The 12,657-nt window shown below is 49.3% G+C and overlaps 1 protein-coding gene across 1 annotated transcript in view; it reads right to left on the bottom strand.

Moving 5' to 3' along the window:
- The window catches only part of Ptk2b (protein tyrosine kinase 2 beta), a 119,888-nt gene that overhangs the window by 12,629 nt on the left and 94,602 nt on the right, over window positions 1–12,657 (bottom strand). The window contains exons 6-22 of the mRNA XM_032918138.1: window positions 11,622–11,684; window positions 11,385–11,439; window positions 10,808–10,948; window positions 10,487–10,561; window positions 9,854–9,955; window positions 8,811–8,928; window positions 8,359–8,398; window positions 7,937–7,983; window positions 7,089–7,139; window positions 6,571–6,668; window positions 5,721–5,805; window positions 5,307–5,407; window positions 4,926–5,041; window positions 3,757–3,857; window positions 3,503–3,592; window positions 2,594–2,798; window positions 729–837 (exon numbers count right to left, since the gene is read on the bottom strand). Of these exons, the coding sequence (XP_032774029.1) occupies window positions 729–837; window positions 2,594–2,798; window positions 3,503–3,592; window positions 3,757–3,857; window positions 4,926–5,041; window positions 5,307–5,407; window positions 5,721–5,805; window positions 6,571–6,668; window positions 7,089–7,139; window positions 7,937–7,983; window positions 8,359–8,398; window positions 8,811–8,928; window positions 9,854–9,955; window positions 10,487–10,561; window positions 10,808–10,948; window positions 11,385–11,439; window positions 11,622–11,684 (1,597 nt within the window). The remainder of the gene's footprint in view (window positions 1–728; window positions 838–2,593; window positions 2,799–3,502; window positions 3,593–3,756; window positions 3,858–4,925; window positions 5,042–5,306; window positions 5,408–5,720; window positions 5,806–6,570; window positions 6,669–7,088; window positions 7,140–7,936; window positions 7,984–8,358; window positions 8,399–8,810; window positions 8,929–9,853; window positions 9,956–10,486; window positions 10,562–10,807; window positions 10,949–11,384; window positions 11,440–11,621; window positions 11,685–12,657) is intronic.

The raw sequence follows: 12,657 nt of genomic DNA, 5'->3' as shown, positions 1-12,657 counted from the left end.
CCTTAGAAGAGACATCCACCTCTCTGCTTCCTGATTGCAGATGTTATGGGACCTCAGGCTCTGGCTGCCATACCTTCCCTGCTCTGACAGACTGTACTTTCAAATGCACAGTCCAAACAAACCCTTCCCTCTGTTGCTTTCATCCAGTGTTTAATCACAGCGATGAGAAAAGTAGTGACCACAGACCCTCGCCAGAGACCAAATTTGAGGTTTCCTTGGACTGTGGACCTCCCATTTCCTAAAACTGAGGGCTGGCTGGCTGTTGTTTACGTCACCCTGCTTGTGGTATTTCGTTTTGTCAGCTCTGGCTAATGTAGCCCTGGTTTCTAGAAACCCAACCACCTGCTGGTGGGGCAGCAGGGTCATCGATCCTGAGCCCAAAGCTGTCACTGCAGGGATGGACATAGAACCTGAATCTCAGGGGCTCAGACACTTTCATTTATCGTCTTCCTGTTCCTCATCTGCCATCCCTAGAAGCACACTGGTTTTCAGGGGTAACTCTGAAGGACAGTTCTTGCTCCAACTTTCCCCCAGGCTGTGTGCTGGCCTCAGATTTCTCCTGATAGGACATCCATGGATGGTTGGGGAGTGGGGGGTGGGCGGTTGGGTTCAGGACTGAGAAAGGCTTGTAAGAAAGCAAGCTCCTTGTGCTCTGAGAGGGCAGTGGGCCACAAAGGAATTTGGCTTTGCTGTGACCATGAGACTAATGAGACCCAGTCTTGGCTTACCTTGGGTGGGGGTTCCTGAAAAGCAGTGGGCTCCAATATTTTGGGGGGTCGGTAACGAGCATTCCTTTCTTGTTCTATTGCAATGTCCCTCTCCATCTGATAAATGTCACTGCCGAGGAGTCAAGTTAGATAGAGAGAGAAACCAGGTCAAAGGGGGACACATTGAAGTCAGGGGAGGCCTGAATGAGGGCCACCACAGAGCCCATTTCTACCTTCATTTTCCCTATAGAGTGACTTGGGAGATGCCTCTGAGACAGATTAGGATGCAGATCCTGAGGCTACCCTTACATCAAGGTTTGAGAGGGCCATGCAAATGGATTCAATTGGTAGAAACCCTTAGAAAGCCAGCCCCATGGGTGGCAGAAGCTGGCTGGCAGCTCTTCCTCCCCCACTGCAGCCTTTCTGCACCAGCTTTTGTCAAAAAGCTCTGTTTACATCTCCAGTGTCCCATCTAAGTTTATGACTGGGGCCCAGATTCACCATGACATTAGGTACACCCCTTCTCACTTCATAGCTTGCCCTGGGGCTACTTTCTACTCTCCTAATAAGGTCTTGGCTTTCTCTCTTAGTGCAGTGCTTCTCAACCCTGAGACCCTTGTAATTACTGCAGGGTCTTCAAGTCTATGTCTTCAAAGGAACACTAAACATTATGCATTATTGAATGCATACCATGTAGTACTGTCCCTTTAAATGTGTACACACACACACACACATACACACACACACACATACACACACACACACATACACACACACACACACACACACACTGTGTCCATAGCCTACTATGTTTTGTCAATCACAAGGACTCTGAAAGTTTGATAGAATTTTGTGTAAGTTCTCAAAGTTTGGCACAAGGTCGGAGCGGGTTAGTTGGATCCTTTGTTAACCATGGAGGAAAGTCTGCCGGGCTGTCCTTGAAGGAGGTGTCAGAGTTCCTCTGGGCTCTGAGTCTCTTTAAGGGGTAGGAGTGGGTGTCAGCCCAGAGATGGGCAACTACTAAGGCTTCCTGGGGTTCTCAAGACCCTTCTCCCTTTTCGCCCCGGAGCTATGTCCTCTCAGATTCTATCTTTCAATTACATTTCATCCTAGAATGTTCTGGCTTCCTAAGTCTCCCAGGTGAAGGACCAATGGATGGTGCAGAATTAATCAGAAGAGTCATGGAGGGAAGTTGGGAGCAGATAGGCATTCGAAGACTACAGTTTGGCAGTTTGGAATGTGTTTGAGATTCCAAGCCAAAAGACAAATGCTGGGCCATCTTTACCTGGGCTTTCTTAGCCTCTCCCTTGAGCCTCCCATTAGCCTTTTTTTTTTAAAGTGTGCTAAGGATGATCTTGAAAGCATTATCCTATAGTCTGCGCCCTTCACGTGTTGGGATTATATGCATGTGATGCCATGTCTTCCCTATTTTCCTGTCCTCAAATATCATCACTCAAGCTGGGAGTGTAGCTCAGTGGTAATACACTTGGCTAACTTTCCCAAAACCCTGGTCCTGTTCACACACACACACACACACACACACACACACACACACACACACACACACACAGAGAGAGAGAGAGAGAGAGAGAGAGAGAGAGAGAGAGAGAGAGAGAGAGAGAGAGATAAGACAGAGGTCAGCAAAGTGTATATCTGTTACCTGTTGTACTTCTACTGGAAGGGAGGGCACCTTCCATGTGCTGATCAGAAGGAAGTTCTGGCATAAGTGCCACTTTACCTATCACTATTAGGCATCAAGTCACCAACTTTAACCTGAACTCTCCTGTCTGACAAAGGGGAACAAAGATACCCACTGCACAGGGCTGGAGACCCCCACAGCATCTAAAGCTTCATCCTCTACTTATAGCTCCCCACATTATGCTCACCTGAGACTGCACACAAGCTCCGTAAAGCGGGGCCGGTCGCTGGGGTCATAGTCCCAGCAGCGGGTCATGAGTGTGTAAAGGACAGGCGGGCAGAGTTCGGGCTTAGGCAGCCTGTCCCCTTTCTCCAGCACCCCGATGACATCCTTGTTTTCAAGCCAGAAGAAAGGCTGCTTCCCAAAGCTGAGGATCTCCCACATGCATACAGCTGAGAGCAGAGAGGGGAAGCTCAGGGGAAGGGCCAACTTGTTCTCCCCAGGGATAACTATGGCCACTGGTCCCAACTGAGGAGGAACATTCTCTCTTGAGGTCCTGCCCACCACAGTGGTCCAGCCATGACAGTTATAGCCTATACTTATAGTACAAGAACCACTTAGAACCCTCCTGGTGGAGCTACTAAGATTCTGGGGATGCAGGGGAGGCTATTATCTGTACCATCAGAACTTCCTCATGAGGCACAAAGCTTCTTCCTCACAGGGTGGGGAAGTTCTCATACTAGTACTAGCCTGTGTCCCTGCGGAGGTGTAGAATACTCAGGAGGAGTGGTGATGTTCTCAGAAGCAGGTGCAGAACCAGTGGGTCATGTGCAAAGTGGTAATGTCATCTAGCTGGGGTCTCTCTCCTCGCACCTCCTTGTCAAAAGAAGCTGGCCAATTTTCTTTAAGGACTCCATGAAGCCTTTCCCACATAGTCCTTGGGGATGGGTGACATAGTATATGCTTGTGACAAGAGTCTTTATGAGGGAGTGAGCCCAGTTTATCCCTCACTGACTCTCTGTATCTTTGGGACATCTCAGTAGCACTGGGACCTGAGGGGCACAATGTAAGACCCTTGTTCTCTGTTCTGTTCTCCTGCCCAAGCCATAGACCTGAGAATAGGCACTTTCCCAGGCCCACCTGGGTCACTACTCACCAAACATCCAAACGTCACTGGCAGTTGTAAAGCGGCGAAAGTTGATGGACTCGGGGGACATCCATTTGATGGGGAGACGGGTCACGGAAGCTTAGTGCGGACAAAGAGGTTTACAGGGATTATTTACGGATGTAAGATCTAGAATTGTGTTCCTACTTGCCAGAGACCACTGGCCAAGGTTGCCTGAACCCCAGGCTTCCTTGCTCTGGGATTTTGAGTTCTACAAACCACCCTGGCCGCTGAGAAGTCCTTACCTTTGTAATAGTCCTCATCCTCAATGTACCGGGAGAGCCCAAAGTCCCCGAGCTTCACACACTCAGGAGAGGCCACCAGGATGTTCCGGACAGCAATATCCCTGGAGGAAGAATGGAAGGCTAGCATAAGGAACTGCTTTGGGACCCTGGTACATGTGAAGCAAGCCAGGCATTGACCTGAAAGAACATAACAACAGGTTTCTGACAGGAATAGAGTGCCACCAGGGTAATGTAACTTTTGCAGCTCATAGGCATTTGGCTCTCCTTGAGGAATGTCTGCTGACCTGGGCTATCTGCTATTCTTAGTGTCACCATCAACTCCAGAGGGCCCACCTGCTTCTCACTCACTTCCTGCAGTATCTGCTACTAAAAGGATAATTCTTAAAACACAGCTTCAGATACATAAAGGGAACAAACCAGCAAGCACATCGCCCTAGCTCCAGGCCATGTGCAACTCCCATTTGATCCTCACACCACAATGTGATTCTCAAGGAAAAGGACTGTTTCTCTTGATCACGACCTTGTTTTAGGAGATGTGCTCCAAGGGTATCAGTGGATGAAGGGGGTCAGAGGATATTTGTTTGTAACCCCTACATGGCTCTGCACAGAATCAGGCTCAAATCCCCACAGGCTGTGTCTGTGGTGGGTTGAGCATCTCAGTGTGGTCTCCTCAAGGCTCATGCTCTCAAGGGACTAAGAACAAAGCCAGGTAGAGAGTAGGGAAGAGCCACCTTTGTAGCCATAATTAAAGTAGAGGGTGGTCCAGGGATACTGGAGAAGTAGGGAGGAGATCAAAAGACCTTAGGAGGCTCCAGACACCTCTGTAGATCACTTCCTTTTCCCTAGGCTGTGAGCCGCCCAGTGAGCAAAGTGGAGGAGGTGGAACACTGAGCGAGAGGGCAGCCCCACCCCCAGCACTAGCCAGGATGCAGCAGAAGATGCAGGGCTACAATGAGATCTCAGACTTTGGTCTTCTTCTCAGTATCCTTGGACCTTTTAAGTTTCTGGGTGAGGACATGTTTCATGAAGATGACCTGAGTGCGGTATGCACAGCACTCACAGCTGTCAGGCACAGACCAGGCTGGGATTGTGGCTTAGGACCACATCACTCTCAAGTTCTACCTGGTCTCCTTCTCAGGGACCAGGGAAAAGTCTCACAGTCCTCCTACCTGTGGACACAGTTGATGCTCTCCAGATAGGCCATGGCTTTGCATATCTGTAGAGCGTACAGGACCAGAGTGGGTACCTTCAGGGAATTTTTATTTCGCTCCAGGTAGTGTCCCAGCTGCAGGAAGAGAGGTATGACATCAGAATGACTTTCTGCCCCAGCCTGACGCCAAATCACCAGGCCCTCATAGCCACTGACCCCTCATTTCCTTTGAAAGGCAAATTCAAAGATGGTAATGTATTTTGGCAATTCCTCCACCTAACAGCTAAATATAGAAGGCAGGAGGTTGTAAAGATGCCTTGCTATAAATGTCTCCCATCCTTGTTCAACTGTGGCCTGATTGTCACATGGAGTCAGTCCCTCGTCAAGCCCGTGAGCTCACCTCCCCATAAGGATACAGTTCCATGATGATCCATGTGGGTTCCTCTTCAATGATGCCAATCAGCTTGACGATGTGAGGGTGGTCAAGATTCTTCATGATCACTGAAGGAGGGGGAGGGGGATGGAGCGGGTTAAAGGTCATACAGGAAATAGTTAGCTTTTCTTTCCCCAGTGCTGAGGATCACACAGGATCTCATGCATGCCAGGCAGGTGTTCCACTGCCAAGCTACAGCCCCGCTCCCAGCCACACAAGAGAAATGCCGTTCCCTGCTCCGACTGTGGGACATGGTACAAGAGACTGTTTACAGTCAGGAGTCGGAGTGGGGTCCTGTTCCTGCTCAGACTTCCCGGCCTCCCAGCTCCCTTTCCCTGAGGTCTGGAGCATCCCGCAGGCTCATCCCCAAGGGATGCCTACCTGCCTCACTCATGAACTTCTCCTTGTTGTCCAGGGTACAATCTTTCTTACAGGTTTTGACGGCCACATTAATTTTTTCCCCTTTCTGCAACAGAAGTGCATGTTCAGGGACTCTAGTGCTCTCTAGAAGGTATCCTCGCCCCAGCCTTAGCATGACCTTCTCAGACTTGACTACCAGCCTAGGCAAATGGTGTGGCTCCTGAATGGCATGCCCTCCACCCCACCCCCACGCCCTATTTCTCTCTCTCTTTTCATGTTTTCTCCCTTGTTTCCTTCCTTCCAGATCATTCTATGTTAGAACTAAAAAGGGCTTCAGAGACCAGAAAGCTCAATCCCTGTGTCCAGAGGAGGATACAGAGTCATGTGATCTGCTCAAAGGCAAGCAGGTATGTGGCAGAACACACACAGGGTCTCCATCGGAAGAGAGCAGGGCCTCCTTCTGTGTCTTTACTGTTGGCTTTCAACCACCCTGCTCTCCACAGGTCTGCCTTCTCCAGCCTGCTGGAAGTATAACCATATAGGAAGGCTCACCTCGGCTTAAGCCACCTGAACCACCTGAAGTGGATTCCTGTTGGATCCACCTAGGCCCTTCTCTAACCACATCTTACCACCCTTCCTCCTCTGCATTCTTCCACAAGTCTCAGAGCCCACTATGTTTCCACCCCTAGTACACTGCTCCCCAATCTCAGGGATGACTCTCATCCCCTTCACTCCCTGAGTGCTCCAGAAACAGTCCCACAGCATGTGACTGAGGACCCACTATGTGTCAGCCAGCTGCTACCTCCAACCCCGCTCCCCTCTCTTTCTTCAGACAGAGGAAAGGGATGCCAGGTAAGAGTCTGGGACTTACATGGTTCGTGTAGACACCTTCGTAGACCTCCCCGAAGAAGCCTTCACCCAGAATGCGGTTAAGAACTACATCTTCACGGGCAACACCATACTGTGGGCCTGCACAGAAGGAGTAAACAGGAGGGTCACAGAGTCCAGAGTCCAGCTGGCCTCCCCAGGGAACCTGGGTGCTTAACAGCAAAGATTCAAGGGCGAGCTGGAAATAGCATCTAGACTGTTCCATTGTCTCAGATCTAGAAAGATCTATTACTCTGCTCCCTACTCTCTGGGTTCTAGGTCCACATTCTTAAAGTCCTCACTGAAACTATGCAGATCCACTTAAGGCCAATCTGTAATAGAATGTCAGCTCCCAAACTAAGGGTTCCTCAGTTCTTCTCTGTCTGAGCACATGCAGATGAGAATAAAGGAGAGACAGAAGGTTCCTCCTGTGGTGTCCCAAGAATACTTATGATGTCACTTCCCAGAGCCCTGACTATGGTCACAGTGGTTTAGGGATGGCCAGCCTCTTCAAGAACCTACCTCCTGGCCTTCGCAGGGTCTCATCAGGAATCTCTGCATAGATGTCTGACTCTGTAATGACAGAAAGGGGCCCAGCCCATGGGCTATGTGTCTTCACTGGACACAGCCAGGAGGTAGGCCATGACTTCCAAAGGAGTGAGTGGGGGTGGGGTCCTGCAGGAGTGTCCAGCCTCCTACACCAGGATTCAAGGAAGCCCCACAGCCAGAGACATCAAGTTTGAATCCATGCCTATTCTCTCAGCCTTGTTAGTTTCAAATGACACATTACTCGCTTTATTATTAACTCGAAGTTTTCACCTCTCTCCAATCCACATGCCTCAGCCCTACCCTACAGTGTGACATCTGGCATCCTCTAGGAAGTGATGAGAGTCAGATGACATTGTGAGGAGAGGATTCTGATGAAAACTAGTGTTCTTAAAAGAAGAGGACAAGACACTAGAGACTGTGCTCTCTACTGTGTGACCACACAGCAAGGAGACCAAGCTAAAAGCAAGCCTTCTCCAACCAGAATCTGCAGTGACAGGGCTTGCCAACCTCCAGAACTCAGAGTAATACATGGCTGGCTTTGAGTCATTCGGTCTATTGTATTGTTTGTGCCAATGCAGCTGACCAAGATCAAAACAGTACCATGGTGCAAACTAAGTCAACATTTGCTATAACAACAAACGACATTCTTGAGCCATCATTGATTAAAGGTGCACACCACCATGTAGGCTTATTTTTGAGTCGTCATTGAGAAGTGATAGAGAACGTAGTTATACCTGGAAGGCTTACATCAGCAGAGGAAGCACAGGTGCTGGGCAAGCATGAGGAGGGGCAGAGGCCGAGGGTTCAGGGAACATGCTTACCTATGCTACAGCTTTCTGAGAGGTGGGACCGCCGAGACTCCAGGTTTCTGTAGGAGAAGGTAAGAGGGCAGGAGCTGACTGACCCCGAAGCCCTGAAACATTCCTCTTAAGCAGCCTCAATCTACACCTATCCACCCAGCCAGCACAGGCTAGACCTTTAAAAGCAGCCAACCCTGGCTGTCAGTGAGCTGGGGGTGTAGCCCAGGACTCCAAGGGGCAAGAGCTGAAGGAAAGACAGAAGCCTTCTTCTCAAGGGAGCACCAGGTGGAACAGAGACCATTCCCATGGTTGTGTACTGGGAGGGGACACACACCCTCATGAAATGAAGAGACTCAAGCATTCTCTCAGAAACAAGGGAGGGGGTGGTGTTCAATGCATGGTCTTCCAACCCTATCCCATAGAGGCATCTCTCATGTACTCACAGTGTGGGGATCTGAGGCAGGCTGTTCCTTTTCTCACCATCTAGTGGAAAGTAGAGGAAGGGAGGGTTGGAACCAAGGTCATACGGGTGAATGGATGGTGTATGGAACACTGCTTCTAAGGCTCCCCTGTCAGCACCATGGTGGAAGCTGGAACTAGAACCCTCTCTGAAAACTTCCTCCCGCCAATCTCACATGCTCCAGTTTTGCCCATTTCCTGACTGCTCCCTAATCAGGGTCACACAGAACAGAACAGTTATATGTTATCAAAGGCTCTGCTATGCTAGAGGCTGCAAACACAGCCCCTCCAGAAGTTACTTCCAGTAGTTGACCTCCGAGAATAGACTTAGCACCTCCTCACACTCCTAAACTCTTTGCTTCCACTGAAGGACCAATGCCTGGTCTTGTGTCTGACATCCGCCTCTGGGCTAGTCTACCTCCAAAGAGAAACCTACCTTTCTTGGCATGAATGATGAGAGAGCCTTTATGTTCTCCTTGCAGCCTGCAGTAGCCATCTATGAGGTCAGCCATGTTCTCAGCCTCTGCCAGGGACGAGGTTTTGATGGACAAGGACTGCAGAGAAGGGGCCAGCCACAAGTGAGAAAGCAGAGCCTGGACTAGAGTCCCTAGCACAGGGAGGAAGAAGGGAATGCAGGACCTGGCCCCACCTCTGTGGGATTCCACCCACACCTTTCCTGAGTATTCTGTGTGTGGCTAGAGACAGCCACCAGAGGGCGCTCTGTCCATCCCTCCTGCTGGCTACCTAGTGCTCTTGGTTGCAAGGCCAGGTTTGGGACTCATTCTGAACTTAATAGCACAAGGCCTTGTATTTATTTGGTAAGTGCTCGATGTGTACAGGCAAAACCTGAGGATTGGGAGGTGGACGGGATTGGGGCTTCAGTGCATGCTGCTAAGAGAAGAGAGACAAATGTTTGATGGTCTGAGGTCTCCTAACTACAAAAACGCCCCATGTCCCTCAGGTCTTGTTTTCTAAACTGTTGCTTACTCGCTAAATGTTGGACTTCTGCTACACGTGTACCTTACTTTCTGTCACTTCTACCTACCCTAAAGCTTTTTCTACTTTTCTTGATATTAAAGAAATAATTGTCCTCCAAATTTCCTTAAATCTTATCATTAGTATAGTGTCTATACCTTGTTTGGATAATGGGTGGAGTTTTATTTTGGTTTATACTTATTTATTTATTAGTGGGTGCAGGACCGAGGTCACAAAGTTGCCACTGTGTAAATGTGGAGATCAGAGGACAATTCTGTACAGGTCATTTCTCTCCTTCCGGTACACGGGCTGGGTGTCAGGGTGAAGGTGGGGACTGAACTCAGATTATTGAGTTTGGCGGTACCACCCCTATCTTGCCAGTCATGGGCACACTTTCCTTAACAAGATCTATTAACAGAGAACCCCTATTCCCTCCTGGACTTGGACAGGTTGGCTTGACTAAATCCCGCCCACAGAGCTCCCAGGTACCCCAGAAATGCTCACCTGGGGGGCACCCTCGATGCCCAGCTGCAGTACTGCCTGGGTCTCTTCCAAGGGGAGGCACCTGATGGATCTGATCTGCTTGAACTCGGCGAGGCAGGTGGGCTGTGAAGGAAGCAGACAGGACCGAAGACCATTTAATCTCAGGATCAGACCAAGGAAACTGGTCAAGATGAGGGTGAGAACGAAGGGGGCAGAGTCTCTTTTGAGGATGGAGAGAATGTTGCTAGAAAGTCCATCTCAGAAGCGTAGGATGCTCAAGTGGCAGAAGAAAAAGGGAGAAAGGTACTCTTGCCAAGGTTGTATATCAAGTTGGGGGTAGAGCCAGAACGGGACCCAGGTTCCCAGGAAGTCACTGGCTTATTTTGCCATCGAGGAAGAGGCTCTTTCTTATGTACGGCAATGGCATTCCCTCGCTCTTCACCATCACCTCACTGCTATCTCCGAATAGCAAATCTTAACAAATTCTCAACAAATCTACACCAAGGTCCAAGGTTGAGCCCTTATAAAGTCTCTGCCCTGAGCAATAGGGGGATAGGGAGAAAAGAGATGATGCGGTGACAGAAGAAGAGACAGGGAGGAGGAAAAAGACCTGAGCCAGAGCTGGGTTGAAGCTCACTCTTGGGCTCTCTCTACCTTTGTATCTTGACTTGTCAGCTGACGGATGCCTTTAGGGCCAATGACCAGGTCCACAGTAATGTTCCATCCTTGCTGGAATAAAAGGAGAAAGGGGACTGTTTCCTATGCTGCCCAGCCATATTCAGAAGCTCTAAAAGAATCTCATTAAAGCAGGCAAATACAACCATCTCTCCTAAACCCCACCATACAGCTCACCTCTTCCCATCCCTTTTCTTTCCCTGGTCATGTATGTCCCCCCGTCCCCACATTGGCTCTCTGGGGTCCCATCCCGAGGCCTGGAGGTCAGGCAGGTTGAGGGTAAGAAGAACAGGCCATTACAATGAGTTCACAACGATAGGTCTCCTGGTCGATGTTGGCAAAGCCCGCCAGAGTATTGAAGAATTTCATGACACACTCTTCCTCCCGGAGTGATGCATACTGCTGGAAGGTCTGCTGGATCATCTTCCGGAACTGCTTGGGCTGAGAAGCGGATGGGGAGTACAGGGTCAACTCAGCTTCCTGTTTAGATCTTATAGAAAGGCTGCTAACTGCTACAGCATAGCTCCCAGGGTCCCCACCATGACAGATGCCAAGATGTATTCCCTGAAGCTCATGCCTGGCTCCACAGAAGCACACCCTAACCCTTTGAAGGAGGTATGAGACATGGAATCCCACCACCCAGGTCATGGAATGAATCAAGCCTCCAAGGTCATGAAAGGAATCAAGCCTCCAAGGCAGCTTTGAGCCAGGTGTACCTCATCCTGATTCCCAGACCTGGAGGGCCTATCTCATGCATCTGCTGTCTTATGTCAGGTACCCTAAGGCAATAGATCTTCTTCTCCTGACCCTCTAGCTCTTGTCCCAGAACCCACATTGAGCAGGGCTCCCTGGGCTCCCTGCTGTCTACTTCCCTCACCTTTAAGTTTTCCTGCATTTGCTTTGGGAAAAACAGGTCCAGACCGACTTCTTTTCTGAAAGAAGGAAAACAGAAGCCACATTTGATACACATGCTGCACTGACCAACCAAAATGAGGTGAGAGGGCTTGGAGACTAGAGAACTGGGCCCTAGAGCTCCTGGGGAGATGGGCAGGTGAATGGGACAGCAGGACACTGGGGGATGGGTGGGGGAAGCCATGCCTGACACAGAACTTACTCCAGGAGTTCAAAGTTGGACTTTTTGTCAAGTGCATTGTGGGGCATGTCCTTGAAGAATCTCCTGGGGAGAGAGCGAGAGATGGCATGAAGAAGAGGGCTGAGAGCTGAAGGCTGAAGCCTTCAGAGTAGGGCATCTGACATCCATGTGTTGGCCCACGAGCATCTATCTCTACCAAATGTAGGGACTACCTGGGGCATGGGGCAAGATGTGAAGAACAACACAACTAGATATGTGTGAAGTCATGAGGGAAGAGGAAGCCAGGGAACTTAGTTCCCCCGGGGAATCCATGTACTTTATGGCTCTAGCCCTTGAATTTCTCAGAATGAGAAAATAGCACCTCTGTAGGCATCCGTAAAAACAAACAGTCCTTAGGCTCAGATAATAATGGTGCTTGCTGCCAAGCTGAAGACCTGTGTTTGATGCCCAGGACACATACGATAGAAAGAGAGACCTGAATCCCATAAATTGACCTCTGACCTCCTCATGCACTATGACCTCTCTCTCTCTCTCTCTCTCTCTCTCTCTCTCTCTCTCTCTCTCTCTCTCTCCCTCTCCCTCTCTCACATACACACACATACATACACAAATACACACATGCACATATACACACAAATACACACACACACACACACACACGTGCAAGCAAGCAATGGATCTGTGCAAATAAAATGTTTAAAAGCAAATACTCTAGGGCAGCCAGCCCTCATGTTCTCAGCCCAGGAACATCACTCCCCAATGTGGGTGCATATGGTTGCATTTGCATCTAAATAATTAACTTTAGTAAACATAAAACTTTAGAATTCACAGAAGAAAATGAAAATAACTAATAACCCTACTGGTAGATAGTGTAAAAGTTTCCCATCTTTAAGCCATTCATAAATAATATGCGCTTCATGTGCTCTGTATTGTGGTTCTAATATGATAAAGCAGCCAGTGGCCCCAAGTACACCAGATGCTCTACTCTGCTAACGCCACCGTGACTAGTAATCAACCATCAGCTATTGTAGGCATTGTCCTAATCTTGATCTTACAT

Source organism: Rattus rattus, chromosome 12, assembly GCF_011064425.1.
Source record: "Rattus rattus isolate New Zealand chromosome 12, Rrattus_CSIRO_v1, whole genome shotgun sequence".
In the NCBI taxonomy this organism is placed as follows: Eukaryota; Metazoa; Chordata; class Mammalia; order Rodentia; family Muridae; genus Rattus; species Rattus rattus.
The sequence above is the reverse complement of the archived record's forward strand: the minus strand, read 5'-3'. Positions and strand labels throughout refer to the sequence as shown.